General features: G+C 35.8%; 1 protein-coding gene across 3 annotated transcripts in view; it reads left to right on the top strand.

The window, feature by feature from the left end:
• PIK3C2G (phosphatidylinositol-4-phosphate 3-kinase catalytic subunit type 2 gamma) overlaps positions 1 to 21,526 on the top strand; it is a 207,400-nt gene that overhangs the window by 122,837 nt on the left and 63,037 nt on the right. For 2 of the 3 annotated variants that reach the window (XM_068659641.1, XM_068659631.1), the window contains exons 20-24: positions 1,033 to 1,140; positions 3,383 to 3,475; positions 5,658 to 5,787; positions 7,965 to 8,101; positions 10,809 to 10,978. In XM_068659641.1, the coding sequence (XP_068515742.1) occupies positions 1,033 to 1,140; positions 3,383 to 3,475; positions 5,658 to 5,787; positions 7,965 to 8,101; positions 10,809 to 10,978 (638 nt within the window). The remainder of the gene's footprint in view (positions 1 to 1,032; positions 1,141 to 3,382; positions 3,476 to 5,657; positions 5,788 to 7,964; positions 8,102 to 10,808; positions 10,979 to 21,526) is intronic. The other variant, XM_068659652.1, reaches the window with a different exon arrangement.

The following is a 21,526-nucleotide window of genomic DNA, read 5'->3' as shown; positions in this document are numbered from 1 at the left end:
CCTGATGTGTAAAACACTTTCTTGCTGAGATTTTAGTGAGGCAATCCAGAAAGCCAGATAAAAATATTCCTGCCACTGCTAGTTATCATGAAAGTTATGAATTCTTATTGCCTTGTTAAGGATTCAAAGATTTTCAAAGGATTTTTCAGAATACTCTGTATTGCTACTAAAAGCAGAAAAGCAAACATGGAAGTAAAAAGAAAAAATATCTATTTGCAAAGGGAAAAATCCATGTAAAGAAATATAAATAGTAGTGATGCATTATACATTACTGATGTATATTTCAAATGATAAAGATTAATCGCAAGGCTGTAGTGGTTGCTGTGACACTTGCAGTTAACACACCTACTGTTATGTGAGGGAGATCACAGTGTTCAGGCAACAAATTGTAAAGTCCAAAAAGGCAAAAAATACATGAGGTGCAGCAGCACTGGTGGATACCCTAGTAAAGGGCTCTGAATCTGAACCTACATAACAGCATGAACTGGTAGAGCACCTAGGTAGTAAAAGCATTAAGGTGGAATAAAATTACAGTTTTTATTTTTAATAACTGTACCTCAGTGTAACCTTATTAGCTGTTATAAGATTACATGGATACTATTAGTTCCGTGTACTAGAAATTGGAATTGGAATCAGAATTGGAATCAGAATCATAGAACAACTCAGGTTGGAAGGGTCCTCAGAGATCATCTGCTTCCAACCCTCCTGCCATGGGTAGGGATGCCACCCACTAGATCAGGTTGCCCAGGGCTCCAAGCCAGCCTTGAACACTTCCAGGGATGGGGCATCCACAGCTTCTCTGGGCAACCTGCTCCAGGGCCTCACCACCCTCTGAGTGAAGCATTTCCTCCTAACCTCTAATCTAAATCTCCCATCTTTTAGTTTAAAACCTCTCCTCCTTGTGATATCAATATCTGCTTGTGTAAGTTTTAATTAAAATGTTATGTTTAATTAAAATATAACAAGACAGTCGACAGTTTAAAAACTTGTGTTATATTCTTTCATGCTGCCATAATGATTCACATGTTGCAGGAGGTGTTAAAGATGGAACTCAGCAGACTTCAGCAGTTCTTCCAGGAGGTAAAGGTTTGTCGACTTCCCCTGAATCCTGCACTTGTTGTGCAAGGCATAGAAGCAGATGTAAGTTTAGTTCATATGATGAATTACTTTTTTTTTTTTATTTATTTAATATAAAGGGGGAGAGGGAATAAATTGATGCATTGACTGGGAAATAATCCTACTGGTATTTAGCATGAGTCATCTGGTAAACTGACATCTAGCCTAATCCCCTTGAAACCAGGGGCCTTTGTTGGAGATAGAGGTGCAGGAAACTGCTGGGGTAGGTGTTGCTTGTAAATCTCATGTCATGCAGCAGCAGCACATACTTCAAACTCTCAGCAGCTTGCTCCCAGCTCTGCTGCCCTGCTGTGGCATTGGGATTGGCAATGGCACTTGCCTCCCCTGAAACTGAGACTTGGTTTCCATTCTATCCATGTAGCTCCTAGTGGCAGTTTTTTTCTCATCTAAAATTCTTCCATTTCACAGATGGGAACTGCTAAAGATCTAGACCTAGCTCTTTTTGCTTCAGTAAGACCAGGCACATGACTGAGAATTGCTAAAATATTAAATATTTAGAGTAAGTCACGTGTGTCTATGACTCCTATAAAAAGTGACTTGTAAATAAAGGAAACCTTAATGCTGTTTAGCATTACTTGACTTTGACCACAGTGCTAAGACTCATTTATTCATTGTTTAGGATGTTTTCATAATCAATATTATGCTAGAAATAAGCTGTTCCAGCTCTGGAAAAGAAAAAGGTATCCAGCAGCAAGGAAAAACAAACCTGAAGACTTGTATATATTATCGGTTATAGGTTCCTAATTACAGCAATTTGTGCTCTATTTTTGTTCTCTGGCTCATTATCCACAGTGGACCTGATTCTAAAAAGGTGCTGATCCCTTCAATTGTCTTTGACCTGTGATTCTCCAAGTAATTGCTATTCAGCCTTGATCTCTCAGAGAACAGAGGTCTTCCAGCACCCGCAGGTTTGGGCCAACTGTGGATAATATAAGTCAGAAGAATTTGAAGCCTGCTGCTTCTCACTGCGTTCAGGCTTTTTGGAAATATTGACTAATGGGAAAGTATCTCAGCATACAGTCATGCTATTTATACAGCACAAGCTTGGCTGGATATATACAAATTGTTTAAATATAAGTATCTGAAAAGATATATTTTTTCCTTTTTCTTACATCATTTTAAGCCATTATCATTCTATAAATATCTGCATCTTCTTGACTTATCAGTACAAGCATACAAACTAACATTTTAAATGCTTATAGTAACCTCAAATTTAATAAATTTTTATATCATCTATTGATTTTACTAGCAGCCCAGCTTTATCACTAATGCATTATATCACGGTAAACTTTCAAGTACAGATTCAGACATTTCAATTGTCAAAATTCCATAGGGGGTCAAGATTTCATCACTGATAATAGCTATAGCAGCAGTTGCAACAGTATGGTGTGGCTAAGACGATATTTGAATGTGTGTACCATGCTTTGAAATATTTAGTTGGAAAGGAATAGACAGCTGTGTCTAGTAGTGTTTTTGTTCAAATTAGCCCCCATTGTTCTCCATCAAGTAAGCATAGCAGTAGCTGCTGTGGGGTGCTCATTATCTCTAGAAACTAAACCATTAATTTACCATTGTCTTTGGTTGTGTTGTTGGTTTTTCTCCCCTTTTTATAATGATGATAATAATACTAGCCTAACACACAGGATTTTCAGTTTTTGGCTCATTAATGCTTTTTAAAGGCCTTTCAGATCTTCAGGTGGAAGGAGCTACAGGGCATGAAAGGTCAGAGTTTATGTTTAATTAAGATAAATTCCACATAAAATAGGTTGGGATTTTCAGAATTTCCCGTATCCTCATCCAGACTTAGGTGACCACTGGAATTAACAGGTTCTTTGTTTCCGTAAAGATTGTATGACCTTGTAATTCCTTTGCAGAAAAATATTAATAATAATAAAAAAAAGGACTAAAGATTTTTCAATGCATTGCAGATTCTGATTAGATAAGTCTTATGTATTTTTGTCCACTAAATCCCAACCAAATGTCGGCATTAAAATAAAAAACAGTATGTAAAATATCATCCATTCATATTATCTGATTATGGAGTGGAACAAATTGCCAGTGGAAAAAGAGTTTTTTTGTTTTCCTGAACCAACAAAATAGCCAATAATATTAGTAATTATTTATTTTTGTCATTAGAGATACTGAGAAGTATTTAAAGATGATATATTTTTTTGGAGTTATTATATTAACCTCAAGTTTTGTATATGTGACTCGGTTGTCCTCTCTCACCTTTTTTTCCCTGAAGTCATGCTCATATTTTACATCCAATGCTTTTCCATTAAAAATTTCCTTCATCAATGCAAATGCTCCAAGTGGAAACATCAATATTATTTTTAAGGTAAGTTATTCCTCTAATCCTCACTTCCTTTTGTATGTAAAAGGTTGATTTGAAATCCAGCTGATTAATATTTTAAATCTGGAGACTGATAATGTTTGATTTGGCTCTGTTGTTCACTTTTCACGCTATTTTTGACACTAGGACTTTCATTGGAATATGAACAGAAAATGCACTCCAGTACTCAACATTTGATCAGTAGATAATCAAATGACTTCTTGCATTTATTTTTCCTTAATGGAGAAAACCAGGTTAAAATTTTAAGTTTATATTAGTTTATTTACCACACCAAAGTCAGAGAAGGGATTATTCAATATGATTGAATCCTGTAACCTTGTCCAACTCCCAAAAATCAAAATACTATAGTGTTAAAGACAGAGTTTGCTGGACAGAATCTAATTCCAATCCTATCAGAGAGTGTGGGATAATGGGCTGAGGAATGGGGATGATGAGGACAGCAGAGGAGCTCTGTTTTAGTAGAGTTAGTCGGAGTAATTAATCCAGAGTTCCTCTAGTTTATCTTCCAATAGTCACTTTCAGAGCTTCAGAGCTCAGGACAGTGCTTCTCCATCAGCAAAAGACAATATGTGCAATCTAAAATTGCTTCTCTTTCAAAAAAGTAAAAGTGTTCCCTAACAATGGATGTTGTTTTTAGATGAAGAACACTGAAGATCATAAAATGTCTGATGGATACAAAGTGGTTTATGTTGCCAGACAAAGACATTATTCCTAGATCTTTTGCAGTGTAATGTTCCAAACCAGAAGCCTAAAAATTGATAAAAATAAATTTAATAAAAAACATGCAGGCTGTCCAGAATGAAATTGACTTTCAGAGCAGTTATGATTCTCAGGAATTAGAAGCATAGTCTCTAGGCATGCTAGGGGGAGACTAGCAATGTTTTGTTTTCTGAACATTCAGAAAACTTCTTCTTGTACTATTTTACCTGAGACTCAATGTTAAATAGGAAGGCTCCTACTTACTTGAGCAAATCCTTCCCAATGAAGCATTTAAACATTTGTGCTAGTTCTACCTAGACAGCATTTCCCCTGCCTGGTAATGTTCCAGAACCACCAATTGTCCAGTTGCTGTAGGAGCAGTGTCATTGACACTGTCATCTTTTCCTGACAGCAGCCCCTTGTATTAAAGTATCTTTTATTTGAACTGTAGTTCAATTGTTCATTCATGGTGGATAATGCATAGATAAAATAATAAGCACTGTTATTATACTAAATTGTCTGCTGTGTATGTGAGGGTAGGAGAACAGGTAAGTGGAGAGGCAAAGATTTTTCTCAGGTCTAGGTTCTGAGAAGAATTACTTGGAGTCAAGATTACCCTCAGATGAAAGAAACAGATTTTTCATTATTATTATTTTCAAAGATAAGTTTGTGTCCTCTACATTACCGCCATTTAATGGCGGTAAATGTCTGTATATTGGAATGCTTATGTAAAAAGAACATAACAAAAGTGCAAAACATAAAAAAAGTCACATGCACATGTCTTTTAGATGGGAGTGGGGGTGGTGGGGAGACAAAACAAACAAACAAACAAACAAAAAAAAAAAAACAGGACTTGTTTTCACATGCTATTTACGCAGCCACAGTTGAAGAGTTTCTTCATCACCTCTCGTGGCTACAATTACAACCCCATTTCACTAAGATTACTGTTTAACAGACTCCTTGAGAAGAGTAGTCAGCACTGCATCGCTGTTTGAAACTGAATATGAATCATGTCATGGATAAAATATAAATTGATGATAAGATTCCTCTTCAGTCTACTTCAAGCTTTAAGTTGTGAAGCTTAACATTAGGTCAAATGCTGTCATTTGAGAAAAGGGATCTAGCATTAGGTAGACTTTAAAACGTAGCTAAATTAGGATCCTACCTCCAGATTAAGTTTTCAAACTCTAATAATTGCATATGAAAAATAAGCAGAAAGGCTGCAGTTAATCAGAGAGCATTTGCTACTATTTCTATGGCTGCCAAAACTGTTGCTGCCTACGTGTGCCATCTACCCAGTCCTCTTCCTGACACAGAAAGATAAGTAGCAACTTTGAAGAAAAATAAGAGGCTTTTACTGCAAAATGAATGTAGCTATTTTGGTGTGGGAAAAAGTCCAAATAAAATACAAAGTTATGTCTGTGTGGTATTGAAGGAGAAGCTTGGATTTCTTGTGCTATTTTAACAGATAGGCGATGATCTACGTCAAGATATGCTGGTTCTGCAAATTATTCGACTGATGGACAACATTTGGCTCCAAGAGGGACTGGATATGCAAATGATAATTTATAAGTGTTTGTCCACAGGAAAAGACCAAGGTCAGTTTTAGATTACAAATATTACCCCTATCGCATTATTCATATCTTACGTAAATAGCAATACAAAATATCCTCCCTTTAACTTTTATTTTCACAGGTGTCTTGTTTATCTGCCACTTCCACCCCCTCACTCCCCCCCCCCCCAAAAAAAAAAAAGCTGATAACTTTGGTTACTCAGGCCCTAAATTTCACACCTACATAATCCAGAATGTTCATTGCTCTCCAAACTCAATGAATTTTGTATTCTAGAATTTTCCAAAAGTTTCAACATCAGCAGCTTGCACCACATTCTTAAAAGTAACTTCACACATAAAGAGGGTCTTAGAGAAAATTGTCCATACCTACTAAAGTTTTAATCCTGTGTGATCCCACGTAGATGCTTAAATGAACCTAGAAACATGTGGCTACAGAAGGTACCTGTAGACAAGTGATGACAGCTTTGCAATGTTGAATTTGAAATATTACTCTTGCGATTAATGCTGCTTAGGGCAAGCCTGACTCATCTGAAAGCTTTATTTCTCTCCTTTATGGTTGTTAGAGCAGAGCTGTATCAGGGAAGCCAATTGCTTGCTAAAAAAAACTTACCGACAGCAATAAGCTTACTATTTTTTACAGACACTCCAAATGTTTTACTGAAAATAATCCTTGCACAAAAAGAAGACTGAAGTATTGAGATTACCTTCTGTACAAAAACTACCAATAATAATAATTTTTTTAAATATTATATTTAATATATTTTATATAACATAATAATGTATTAATATATTTTATGTAAATATTTATATTAATATAATAATATAAAATGATTAATTTTTTTTGGATGATGAGACAGAGAAAATGAGAGAGGGTGAGTGATCTAAAGGGACCCTAGGAATAAGTATAGATGACCTCATGCACATGGCAGGTGGTTAAGGTGACCTGAAAAAGACTCCTCCCTTCTTTGTAAAGATGGGAGTCAAAGCCTGAAGGCTTCTTCTTCAAACACAAATGACACAAAGAATATTAATTCTGAACATATTATAGTCTCTTTGATATATGAGCAGTTAATTTGATTTTACTAAGAAAGATACAGGGAACATCAGCAAATAATATTCTATCTGATGGTCTCTTCCTTTCAGCACCATAGTAGTAGAAAATCTCCCAGTGACTCCCCTCACAATGTCTTTCCTTATGAATTACAATAGTGTTAATATAACTGATTTACATTTGATGGTTAAGGATCAAATGACATGCCTGTGGTACTACAGGGCATGTGCTAAAGTTCATATGTATACACAGGTCTTCCATATCCTGGGCTATCACCTTGCTCCATGGGCCACATTTTCCACAGGGGGGATAGAAGAGGGCAATTATGTAGTCATGGGAACACAGAAATCACTTGAGTCTCAAGCAGACACAGAAATGTGAAAAGCAGTTAAAGCACTGATAGGATGCCACTTTCCAGGCTTGGTATTGTAGGGGAGCCTGTCACCGACTAAAATCGCTAGAAGTTCTTCCTGTAATGCAGAGTTTCAGGGTAAGGTGCCTGGGAACCACACACAGGTACAGTGACAAGTCTGTCAAGCCAGGTCTCGGTTCCGAAAAAGGAATGAGTACATGAAGTAGAGGCATAGGATTCAAACGAAGCATTGCAAAATGCTTGGCTTCTCTGTACATTTCAAAGACCTGTTATATGTCACCTTGGACCTGACTAATTTCTGCACTGTCTAGTATTCTGTATCCCAACTGTGATCAGTCTAATATACTGCAGAGAACAGTCTGCAACATTTTTGACAATAAGCACAGATGAAATAACTTTGTATTTCACAGTAAATATCTGATCTGATTTTTTTAATAGATTTTTGTTGTTTGTATACATATTCTACCCATTTTGAAACTTGTTAAATTGTTGGCCTTGTTGGTACCTTGAGGCAGTTATGTACACAATATTGGTATTAGTGTTTATATTTGTTGTTTGTGGAACTGCTACTTTTCACTGACCTTTGTTTTTTGTTTCCTAAAACAAAAAAAGAATGAAGAAGATAGATTGGAATTTTATTTATATTCATTATTTTATAAGCTTCTAAGCATGCATTTTTTCTGCATAGGATGATCCAAAAATATGCAAATGCATTAGTGGTCATCATATCTTTTTAAAGTTATGGGCTTCTCATGTGATCTCTTCTGTATCTGACCAGGATTGGTACAGATGGTGCCAGATGCTACCACACTAGCCAAAATCCACAGGAAATCTGGACTGATAGGACCATTGAAAGAAAACACAATTAAAAAATGGTTCCGTCATCACCATCAGCTGGAGTCAAGTTACCAAGAGGTAACATCGTAATGAACCTTATTATACTTTTCATCCTTTACCATGGAAAAGAAAAAAACATAACAACAGTAAGCAGCAAAAATAAGTGACTCACATTCAGGACAAGCAAGTCACATGCATACATGTAGAAACCAGGGAACTGGCTTAAATTGACATTCTCTTTATAAAGAGATATTTCTCTGGATCAGGTGCATTATAACACATTTTCTATAATAATGTATCATAGTAATATTTTGAAATATACTAGTAAAGAGAAGCTGATGTAGAAATTAAATTTTGAGCTCCAAAATATTTTTTTAGGTCCAGCTCTCTAAACATTTTATTTTATATTAACCATGCAAAGTCTTAGTGAATTTCCTGTATTTGGAAATGTCCATGTCAATATCCACAGTTTTAGAAAGCTGTTTTATGGAAGCTGCCTAGTCACATGATACATAAGATCATGCTTTTCACATCACATTGTGGGATCCCATGTAATACATCTGTTTTTATGAAACCAGGCATTATGCATGAGCCAAGAAATTTAAAATTTTATTTATAGAAGCAGAGGTTTCCCTTTGAAAGGAACTGTTTCTATTCATTCTTTGTTGGCTCAGCATATTCTAAGACTTTTTAAAAACTTTTTAATGTTTGTATTGCTGGGACAATTTTTGATCCCTTCTCCATGCCAGCAGTAGATTAGTAGCCAAAATTTTAAATGAATTTTAAAGGACAGCTTTCAGTGTTTAGCATTTTGAAAATGAAGTGTTTTTTCATAAAAGTGTATTAGTAGGCAGATAGATTTATAACATAGATATGTTTGATAGTCTTTAGTGTTTTGTAGTTATTCCATATGTTTTTGCTCACCCATATTTTTGGTAAGAGCATTTCAATTACTAGAATATAATCTTGATTTAATTAATCAGGAACAATCTGTATTGATTTTTTTTTTTTACAGGTTTGTAAATTTACACTATTAAGGTAGATGTGCAGCCAACTTTTCAATTGAAAATTGAGATAGCTATTAGTAACTCACTGAAAAATGGATTTGTTGCTGTTGCTACCGTTTGTAGGAAGTACCATTAAAGCAGAATATTCTAAAACCAATTTCTAGCTATTTTCATTTGACTTCTTGAATGTATAAAAAAAAAAAGTCAGCTCTAATTGCATAGGACATGCATAAAATTGCTACTATACATTCACCTTGCATTTGCTGATGAATGAACTTTTCTCTTTTACTTAGTAATTATTTTTTTTTTATTCATATAATACTGTGTTTAAGGTGCTCAAAAAGCTTATGCAGAATAAGCTTTAATATCCTCATTTTACAGTTGGGTGAACAGAATCACAGTAAGCTTAGGTGTTTTATCCAAAGTCATCTAAGCGGGTAAGTAGTACAGTTAGACATAAAATTCACCTGTCTCATGCTATGGCCTATGTCTTCCACAGAGCTGTCACCTATATCAGCCATTGCAGGTGGCACCCTGTGTCTGCATGGAAATCCTGAATGACTAAATAATTATTTATGTTGTCTAATGTAGGTTTTGTCCAAAAATATAATGCCCACAATTTAAGATTTTTTTTTGGTTTCTATATAAATGAATCACTTTGTGATTAACATTCATGTAAGATTAAGACTTTTGAATAAGAACTGCATTTACAGTTCTTAAACTGTAGTAGGTAAGATTAAAAAAAGACAAGACCCGTTTCTTACGCTTTGGGGTAGAAGATTGGTCATGATTTGAATCAAGAATAACTCTCACCTCAGAGAGAATGCTGAATGTGTGTATTGTGTCAGCAATTGGGTATATTCTTCTAATAGGAAAAGTCCACAGTTGTTAAATACTTCTCTCTGAAGTAAGCAGAAAACTTGGAATCCATCTATGAGTGTCTGGTGAGCATATCGTTAGCTTTACCATGTACTTCTTTCTATGTCTGTTGTAGGCATGTTTTTGAGAAAGAGCAGTGATACAATGTAGTACTGTAAAGAGATTCATGGGATAAATCTGAATGAGCCAGTCTACTTACATGAAGCAGGAAAGTACACATTTCCACTGTGTAAAAGTGCTTGCCAGAGAAGTAGGTTATAAACAGGACAGATAGACTGGTTTGGGGTTTAATCATTGTCTCGGGTTTCTCCACATGGAACGTGTTTTGATCCTATAGTCTATTCAGATTAGAAGATGCTAAAATCCTTTTAGATTAGAAGATCCTTTCAGTTAAATGGGGCTGAATGCTTCGGGCTGGAATATTGTGAGACTTCATCAATTATGATTTAATGTAGTTGAGTTCTGGAAATAAAAGACCAATGTAGGTACAAACCAATTGTGTAAAATAACCCACTTTCTTTACAATGAAATTTGTCCAATTAATTGTTTTACATCATATTTCTAAACAGTTACTTTTGCATTATAGAGGCAGACTAACAAACATAAAATGTCAGTTTCCAAAAAGAAGCTTGCTTTTCTTAGGTACATTTCACCGTAGAAGTTTTCCACAGAATTCCAAGTGTCTGTAAATCACAAGTTGAAAACCTCATGCACAAAATTTTTGTTGCATTGTAACTTTGCATTTACTGTATTTTTTGTTTGTTTACTACTGAAAACAGTCCTCTGTTTAAATTTTATCTACATACTTAGCATGTGTAGAAAAACATTTTTTCTTATTAGCACTACAAACAGCTATGTCTCTTCATAATTCTAATAAGTGTTTTTGTTTTCTTAATTAGGCAATAAGGAATTTCTTTTATTCCTGTGCGGGCTGGTGTGTTGTCACCTTCGTTCTGGGCATCTGTGACCGACACAATGACAACATAATGCTGACAAATGCTGGACACATGTTCCACATAGATTTTGGAAAATTTTTAGGTCATGCACAGACATTTGGAAGTATAAGAAGGTTAGTATCTATAGTAACACATATAGTAAGTTTGAAAACAATGGTCTGAAATTTTACTGCCTTGTCAACAACCATACAAAAAAATACAAATAAGGTCGCGATTTTTTTTTCTGAAGTTTCCAGGACATCATCTTTCTGTTGTTCACAGAACCTTTATAAATATAGGAATGACTGGAAAAGTAATTAAAATGAGATGTTAGAGATCCCCTTTCAGTCTAAACCAAACAAAAAACATCAAAAAAACACATCTAAATCCTTGTATTGTCAGAGATTTGAATTAGATGCAGCTCTGTTGTGGCCAGAATAGTAGACTGGCCTATGTCAAAAGGATTCAGACATCTTTTCTTTTCTTTTTTTTTTTCTCCTGACAATATTCCTATAACGGACCCAAAACAATAAATGTGTTTAATTGGCAACTTCCTTGCCATGTTCAGAGAAGAAACCAAATTTTCCAAATAGATACGGAGAATGATTACATTATGCCTCTGTGGGTGAAATTATAATCTTTTCATTATCTTTCAAAGTTTCACCTCCAACCACAGTAAGGTCAGGGTCTATTTTGCAAATATCTTGTTTTATTTGGACGAGGCTGTGATTATTCTATGTTTGTATTTATCTGTTGTGACTATCCCATTATAAACAAAATAGTGTGATTGTGTCTTCTGGTTCCTACTGTGAACATACTATGGAGGGCTTAATTGGGATGTAATAAAAGTAGATAGGGTAATGCTCGTGTGTTCAATGCATAAAGGAACTGGTACAGCAGAATAGAGAATGGGTGAATGATCCCTAACAGTGATGAGTAGTGTGTGTATGGGTGATGACTTTCTTCCAAGTTTCCTAATAATTTCCAGGATTAATAGTTGGAATTATTCGTTCCCTTACGCCAATCCCCCTCAGGCTGGCCTTTGATTATTTTCGACTATCTCACTGTTTAAGACAAATAACAGCGTGGGAGTATTGGTATGAAGGAAGCTGATGAGGCTAATAAGTACTTCTAATCTAGGCAGTCAAAAGATTTAGTTGCAGTGCTCAGAATTATCATCAATCATTCAAGATATTCTCTCTTAATCCTACTTATTTGCTGTGGAAAGAATAAAGGAGAGCAGAGTCATAAAAAGATACTCATGCACACTCAGAGACAAGTGCTGCATCCCTCACTCCAGCAAACTGACTTTTGGAGCCTAGCAGGAATTGAGCAGTATTTTTTCATGAGCAAAGAATTATCTAGGTGTGAAAGGTAGGACCAATGAAATACAAGGGGACACACAATAATCAAATTTAAATAGAAATTATGTAATAGCAATAATAAAAACAGATGTTGATTTTACTGATTTATCATTCAGTCTTCCTCTACTGTCTTTTAAGTCTATGAAAAAAAAAAAAATAAAGAATAATAACTTCCATAAATAGTGGCCATTTTTTTCCTGCTTCTCCATGCAGTATATTGCTCTTAAACCATAAAATAAAATGGTAATACATTTTAGGACCTTCACTTAACTCTGTCATGGTTCCTTAGCAAAACAAGGACTCACTTTCTGTAGGTTGTGAATGTCATGGGACACTGTCTTCCCTGTCCCTACATGCAGCTGAGCAGGTGCAAGATTAATAACTATAGCTCTCCTGAGTTGTATGCACCTTCGTAAAATGTAGCATATTATTTGTAACACAGGAACCTAGGGATATTGCATTTCAACTTCCCACAAACTTCAGGCCCTCTCAGAATTTAAAACCCTCCATGCTATTTGTATCTATCCATTCCCACAATGCAAATCCTGAAATAGTTTTAGCCTCTGCTTTCTTTAAAAGCTCTTTATACTAGTTTTTCATTTGAGTTCTTATTAGATTTTTATTTGAGTTCTTTGCACTCCCAAACAATACCATGCTCCTGAAATAATATTGATAAAACACCAATTAAATGCTTCCAGGTCTTCAGAATTATTTGTGCTTACCCTTGGGGTTTTGTACAATAGGTGCTGTATACATGCTTGTGAAGTTCTGGAGGTAGCTTTAAAGAATAGAAAGCATCTGATACCAATCCCTAAACAGCTTAAAAAAAATAAAAAAGTTATAAAAAGATTATTCAAGTGAGTAAATGCTTATAGATAAGGGGTCCCTATCTGAAATGTTTAAAATGGACATTCCTTTTAAAAGTTAGGAAGATAACTTGCTTGCCACGGTTGTCCATTTTCTGTTTTCAGTGAGTGCTTTTTGCCGTTAGCAAGCTCTTATTCCTCATAAAGCTTCATAACAGTAGGTCCTCTCCAACATTCTGCTGTGGAGCATTTCTTTTAGTGTAAAACAAAGTTTGTAAAACAAACATGGCAGCTTTGAGAATCAAACCATCATTCATGGGCTGTGGTTCTTTCTATCAAATCCAATATGAATCTTCAGAGAAACTTTTGAAGCTGATATGATTCATGTAGTCATGCTCTTTTGTATTCAAGGGTTTAGTTAACTTTTCTAATTCTTGCCCTCATGTTTAACTGGTATCCAATAAATCTGCTCAGTTTTGAGTCCAAGGTAGAAGTCAGTAGCTCAGCTCCTACTGATTTCAGAGGAAAGAGGAATCAGGAACTTTCTATCTTTTCCAGTTCCATGTACCTTCACAGTGCAGCAAAATATGTTCAGTAGTACTAATAGCCTATCTTTACTTGGGTCTAAGAACTAATCTTTCAGAAGAAGTGTTGGAAGTCTATGTATGATATATCTAACCAAAAGTATAATAACAGAGTTTGGCAGACAGATTATTCCCAAATTCACACAGGGAATTTTCCTATTGAACATGAGACTTTCTTATCTTTTATTTGTTTAATGTTTTAGTCACACTAAATGACACGTTTTTTTAGTGGTAATAAAACTTGACTTCCTTCATTCTTTAATCCAGCCACTGAATTTGACCTTACATACCCCTCAAGCAGAGAATTCTTCAGGAATACTTCAAACTGTATGAAGAAAATTCTGTCATTTAATTTCATATAACTGTCCTATTCTTTAACTACTGAGTATTCCAGGGCAATCATCTAAGACCCGCTTTGACTAAAATAAGTGTCATATTATCCACGTAATCATACAGGACTAAGGCATCAAATGGCACTGAAGAAGGTGTCAGTCTAATGGCTGAACCTCACACACTTTCTTTGATTGTCTTTTCTTCCTTTCAGTTCTGACCAGTTCCTTTTGAATATTTCTTCATTGCTGAATTAGGCTGTAAGAGATTTATTTAAATCCTGAGCTAACTGAACTAATTCTAACTTTAGCAGTTTCATCCTCTCCACTACCAGTCACTTCAAGAACTGTTGCCTATATTTTTTTAGTCAACGAGTCTGAAAACTGATGGCAAGATATGGAGTAGTCCAGCTAAATGGCACGCTATATATGCTCATCATGATAACTTTAGTGTCTGTTATTTTTTTTTTAAGCACCCAGTCATTGACCTTTCTTTCCCTGATCTGAATCACAGAGACCCTCTTGTCTCTTTGCCAAACTCATTCTGCTTGTTGGCGTGGTTTTCCCAGAAGTTAAATCTGCTAAGTTGATTTCTTCTGCAAAGTTAATTACCAGAAGCAATCTAGCTATTCCACTGGGAAATTCCAGTTTTTTGAAGGAAGTTTCAAAAATATGGGAAAATTATGTTTCCCACACTTTCTTCCTATGTCAGTATTTTCCTATACTGAATAGCATGTAAGAAAGTGTGAGCATGCATAAAAATGTATCTTATTTCAAAAGTAACACATTTTGTTTTTAAGGTTAATAGTTAAAATTAAAATTCCTGTCTTACTGGAAGTGTTTATTTGAAGAAATGTATTCTTTTCAGGTATGTCTTTCTAAAATGTCAATGTTGGCATACAGTCAAAAAAAAAAAATTGTATCTACATGTTTTCCATGTTTTTCCTAAAACTAGGAAAAACAAGCAAGAGATAAGTTAGAAAATTGAGAATTTCTCTTTTTTTTTTTTCTTTTTTCATTTTTTTCATTTTTAAAAAATATATTTATAGTAATCCTTAATGGAAGAATCTAAAATGTGAAAGTTGAAAAATAAATTAACATACAATCAAACTGTTATTTTGGACCAGCCTGTATTATCTGCTGAAAATTTTTATTCTAAATGTTTTGGTGTGCCTGTCTAGTAATTCATTTTCTGAAGGTTAAATTTGTTTTTCTGATATGATCAACTTGGAGTTAGTAGGTTATGTGAGGTATAGAGTTCCATGCCATCATCGACTTTCAACACTTCCTCTATGAGTTCTTCTTCCAGAAATATGACTGAAAGCTTAGAAAGATTTAATCTCATGATTTAAAACATTTTAGTAATCCAAATGATCTTAGTAAGATTATACAAGTGTTTAAAGTTAGTCATACATATAAGTCTTTACACAAAGACTGAAAGGTGAAATATGCATAAAGACATAAAGGCGAAACAGTGTCACCTCAAAGGTGACAATGCCTAATGGGGCTTGAATTTATGAGGCAAGAAGTCCATCACTTCCGAAGTTAGGTACCCATAATTGTCATGTCTTAAACACCAAAAGCACAAATCAGGTCTGAAATATGTGACCAGCACAAATTGCAGTCTTGAGTTTCAGGTACATTTTTGTTATCTATGTCTGCTTTGAACAGTAGGTATTTATTGTTGTTTTGATACTTTCTCTAATCATCAAGATTGGATAGTAGTTTGTGCTTTACTATTGGATATTTATTTTTCAGTAATAGCCTCTTGTGGAGGACATTCAGCTAAAGCTTTTTATGTAAATTATATTCACTGTTCACTTTATATCCTTGATTTTATTTGTTAATCTTTTCAAAGTACTCAGATGGTTAAGGGGAACATGTTTTTTCCCCATACAGTGTGCCCTGATTTGACCCTGTCCACTTGTGATCATCCAAGTGCATTGTTCTACTCAACTGAGTTCCCTGGAACCCAGATCCCATCTGTTGCAGCTCCCAATATCCTTCGTGGCTTTTCATTCTGCTGAAGCAAGGCATTGACTGCTTTCCAGTCTTTAAGAACAGACACTTTCCTGAAGGAGTTATCATATATTCTTGCTAACAATTATTTGGGCTAGAGAACTGATGCTGATAGAATTCCAAGCACTTTGGGAGATTTATTGCAAATGAGTTATTTCAGTGACTTCCTATCATCTTCCTGTTTCAGAGGTTTCTTTCTCCCCTTTCCTCCTCTCTTTTTCTCTCAGCTACCCCACAAAGTTTTATAGATCATGACTCTAGAGGCAGAAGGTTTAACGATAAAATAGGAATAAAAGGGAAAAAAAGACTTTATGTTCACTGTCCACTTTGATTATATGGTTTTATTTGTTATCATTTTCACAGTATAACTCTTTCAGAGACATAGATTTCCTCTTTCCTGCTACCCTCAGAATCATTTTATTATAATAAATCTCTTTTTCCAAAGCATTCTACATACCTATTTATATTCGGGGGAGCTGTTCTCACACACAGTCTGTATACATCAAGCAATTTTAAATTAATCTCTGTTGCTTAGATTTGGTATCTGTTTCAGCTTGTTCTGCATAATAATACCTCTTTGTCCTTCATCCTTAAGCAGAAAGCACAAGCACACTGATATATTTAATTCATGTACATTTCATACCCTGCCCTAAGAAATTTCAACTTCTTCTTCACTGATTTATTCCTTTATTTTGCATGGCAATATACAAACATCAAACATCTACTACTGTATTTTCCAAATAGCCATCTCATTCTGAAAACACCTGTTAGCTAAATAATTAATTGATATGGGATATATCAATTGTTTTAAAGCATCTTTCATGACTGCAATTTAAAACCTTTTTTTTCACTGCTGAGGGTTGGCCAGAACACAAAAAGCAGTTGTCCAACAATCTTTATTAACAAGAGGAATCACTCCAATTCCCTATGAGCGATTCTCAGCTGTTCTTTCTACACAGTAAAAAATTCCTAACAAGTACGAAAAATGTGATAGTCTTAGAAAATTGTATAAGGCATCAGGAAAGCTGTACCAAACAATTTCAAATACAGCTACTGAACATAAAGTATATAAAGTATTTAAATCCACCTTAAAATTGTTATGCAATCTGATTGCTAGTGACTCAGAATACAGGCTACTTCATGTGTGTCTCTCTGGATAAAGGATCTTGACATGAAGCCCCAGAATATAACTGGACACAGTATTGATGAACAACTAGTCAATATGAGATGCAAGTTTGCATGAATGTTCTTAGAACAGAGTACATCCCTGAGGTAGGATTTTTTGGGGGGATTCTTCCAAAACATACATGCAGCTGACTGTACAACATATCTGAAATTCCATGATATACGTGAATAAACTGTGGTCAGATTGCAGAATAACTAGTGATCACAGTAAAGACTGGGGAAATAGTATGAAAATAATCAAGAAATGTCTCAAGCTAGTTTCTGCTCTCCCATCATGAGTGTATTGCCAGTTGTCTTGTCACAAGGTAAGGTCCCAAATGAGTCCCCATGGCAATATACAATGCAAATGTTAGGTGTACACTAGGAACATATCTAACCTTAGCTGTCAATATTTGTGTTAGCTATGCTGTCACTTAGCACAGTAATCCTATGGGAACAGATGTAATCGAATTTCCATTTCAGTAACTTCATTTGGCCCACTGTGAAAGAGAATTTGGTCAAATGACATTCCATTGCACTTTGGACAGGCAAAGGGGCACAAATAAATAAGTACTGTGGCTCAGTTTACATGGGGAAACTAGATGTTAACAGAATGATGAATCAGAACCCTTAGCTTAGGCGAGGATTACAGCTTGTTTTCCACCATATCAGTTAAGCATGATTAAATCTCAATGTAAACAATTCAATTACTGACAGACACAGATAAATCATCTAGAATAGGCCAGTGCAATGTGTGAAATATTACTTTTACTACTGGGCAAAATAGTGGGTTTGTCCAATACAGTGATTTAACTGGGAAGCTAACATTAAGATTCTGATGATAAAAATTATTAATAATAGCAAAGTGAAATTAAGAAGAAGTAATGTAATGAACAAATGTAATGAATAATGAAAAACCATAATGGTTTAAGAACCATCCTCAGTTACCTAAGGAATCTAGGATATCCTTTCTAGTTTGATGTTTCTGACACTAAAAAATAGATATTAATATAAAAATGAGATGGGTAAAACTGTAATTGGAGGCAAGATTTCAAATTTACATTTAGAAACTTTTTACACAGTAGATATCTCAAACAGCAGTAGAAATGACAGGAAATAGATTTTAAACCTTGTTGTCGGGTATTGATTTTACTTTTGTCATTTGGGTAAAGACCATAGGTCAAAAATATTATATGTATGTTTTGAATGTCCAGGCCATATAGTTTACCTGAGCCAAGGATGTTCAATGTATTTTGGAGCGTTTCTATGAAAGTATCAAGGGGATAAGGAGAACACTAAATTCAGGACAGGTAACCTGGGGCTTTGTCCAGTTCAATCTTGAAAACCTCACAGGACAGCTTCTCTGGGTAACCTGTTTCAATATTTAATTATTCTCATACTGAAGGCAGTTTTTTCAACAGTTTGTTTGGTTTGTGTTTGTGTCTATGTTGCTTGTTTGGTCATTGTTTGTTTGTTTCCCCCTTACTGTCAGTCATAACCTCAGCTGTTCAATTTTTGACCTTTCTTATTCTCGCCTGGCTCCATCTTTTTTGTAACCTCCTATAGGCATTAGAAGATTGCTATTTGGTTTCCTGAAAACCTCTTCTTTCCCTAGGTAAATAAGCCTGCCTCCTTCATCCTCTCCTTGTTGGCAAGTGCTTCAGCCCTCCAAACATCTTGGTGGCCCTTTGCTAAATTTACTCCAGTTTAGCGACATCTTTCTTAATTTGGCAAGGTGTGATCTAAAAAGTACTTGGTAAAGCGGGTCTACTGGCTACACCCCCATTAATTCAGACCAGGATGCTACTAGTCTTCATCGTTTCCGAGGATTGTACTTGGTCCACCACTACTGGTTCATGCTTAGTGTGCTGCCACCAGGGCCCTGTACCCTTTCCATAGTGCTGTTCTCCAAGAGGGCAGGCCCCAGTCTGGGTGGTTGCAGGGGCTCTTCCACCTGTGGACAGGGCTCTGTATTTTTCCTTGCTGAATATTGCGAGATTCCTGTTCATACATTTCTCCAGCCTGAGGCCCTCTGAGTGGCAGCTTTGCCATAATACCTTAGCTTCACCCCTGGTATGATGCCATCTGAAAACATGCTGAGGATGCATTCTCTCTTCTCCTTCAGGTTGTTGATAAACATACAGAACATGATAGGACCTAGAGTAAACCCCTGTGGTCTGTTTCTGACCTACAGGCAACAAACCATTAATCGCAGTGCTTGGCTGCATGTACAGCTATCGCTGTAATGTTAGAGACTTTCACCTCAAGCAGGCTCCTGATGGAGGCTACTGGGGAGATGGTGTTCTTGCTTCAGGAAATGCAAGCTCCTGATGCAGGCTACTGGAAATGTGCACTGGTGGAGGAAGTAAAGCAGTTTCATGTGGGGGGCAGCAGACTGTGCAGGGTAAGAGATGATGAAAAGGAAAGTTACCAGATCACATCTGAGACATTGCATGTACCAAAGGAGGGGCAGCATAATCTATGCTTATTGAGTTGGGCAGTGGAGATTTCTGGAAAATAAATACAACTGGGTGCCTCTCTGAAGTTTGCTTATACTAGCACATACCTCATGAGAAACTAATGGGAGTAATTAGAGGTCTGTGCAGAGTTACAGGGATACAATCTCAGCAAGATCAGAGAAACATGGTGGGTAGCTCACATGACTGGGCAGCTGCAACAGATAGATGGAGGCTCTTTTGGAAGGGCACACCAGGATGGCAAGGGAAAGCAGCTGTTCATGTGAGAGAATGACATCTGCCAGCTCCCTTGACACCATCAGATGTAGGCCACCCACTACCATGAAGTGATGTGGGTCAAGTTCTCAGAAGTAGTACCAGACTCAATCCTCAACCACTGCTGACAGTTTGTTTCCTCCCTGAACTGTACCTGTCAGCACAGACACCAGAGGAGCCTCGTCAGTGAAGACAGGCAAAGAAGGCAATGAGTACCTGAGTCTTATCTGTGTTCCTGTGTCAGTAAAGTACCATTCAGCAGCAGGCCCACATTTGCTTTTTCATTCTTTTGTCATTGATATCTTAGTAGAAGTTCTGGTTTCCCTTCATGTCCACTGCCAGTTTTAATTCTAGTTGAGCTTTGTTTTTCCTAACACCATTTCTACATGCCCTGGTAGAGTTTCAGTCCTTCCACCCCTATGTATGTCCTTTTTGCCTTGAAGCTTAGTCATGAGTTCTCTGTTTAGCCAAGTGAGTCTCCATCTCTGCTACTGGAAATAAAAGCTATCAAAAATACAATTCAGTACAATACAAATCCCTCAGGAAGAATACATTATTTTTTTATTGCGGGGGAAGCTATTTAAAATTTGCTAATTCATTTATCTCTTCTATCCCATTCTAAAGCATCGTAATTACTTTGGCAATTGAAATTTAGACTGTCATTCTGTTTAGATACGGATGGATATATGTCAGTTTGGGGTGATTTGAGAAATAAGTCTCAGCAAGACATTTTTTACTCTTTTCAGGAGCAGATACATATATTTGGAACATTTTGCAATATTCCTTCAGTAAAATAAACAGAAACCAAACAAGTTTTCTAAACAAAGCTGAACATAGATTTGCAATACAAGCCAATGATACTGTAAGTGTTACAACCATCACTGAAGTCAATGGGAAAACTGATGTCAAGTCCAGCAAGGGAGGTATTCATACTTTATAAAAAGCACAGAACTGCCTTAACAACCATTCATGGAAATTACCAGCCTGCGTTTCAGTGTCAAGATGGAAGAATACACCAAGTAGCATACCATAAAGTTTGTTGTAGGACTGATGTCTTTTGATATTTTCATTAGTAACTAGTATGATGAGACAGAGAATACGGTTGTTGACTGTTCAGGAGACACTTATTACAAGAGCTTTTGACCATGTTCAAATTTGGACTTAGCAGTGATAGATAGTTTTACAGAAAGGAACATGACAGTTGTACTACAGACAAATTGAATATAATTTGATGATAAAATATTGAATTGTAAAGCATGAGATGTGAAGTAATCTTTTTGCTTCATGTAACACTAGTAAAACTTCTACTGGAATACTTTCAACATTTTACTTTTAGAAAGATGTGGACCTATTACAAGGAGTTCAGACAAAAGTAATTAAAATTATCAGACAATTGGAAAACAAGACATATGAGGAAAGGTTGAAAAAAATGTCAACAGAAGATTGAGGAAAGAAATGATAACAGTCTGCAAATACAGTAGAGGCTGCTGTAAAGAAGACAGCATCTTCATGTTCCCTTAGGAAAGTACAGGAATTAATAGGATGAAAGTGCAGCAAGGTTAGATTAGGCATTAAGAAAAAAAATCTGTGAAGGGAGATACTGGAACAGAAATCCGATAGGGAGGATGTAGAAGAGTTCTGTCACTACGTCTTTAAAAACTGGATAAACAAGAATCTCAGAAGT

Source organism: Anas acuta, chromosome 1, assembly GCF_963932015.1.
Source record: "Anas acuta chromosome 1, bAnaAcu1.1, whole genome shotgun sequence".
Lineage (NCBI taxonomy): Eukaryota > Metazoa > Chordata > Aves > Anseriformes > Anatidae > Anas > Anas acuta.
Note: the sequence above shows the minus strand (reverse complement) of the source record. Positions and strands in the feature narration are given on the sequence as shown.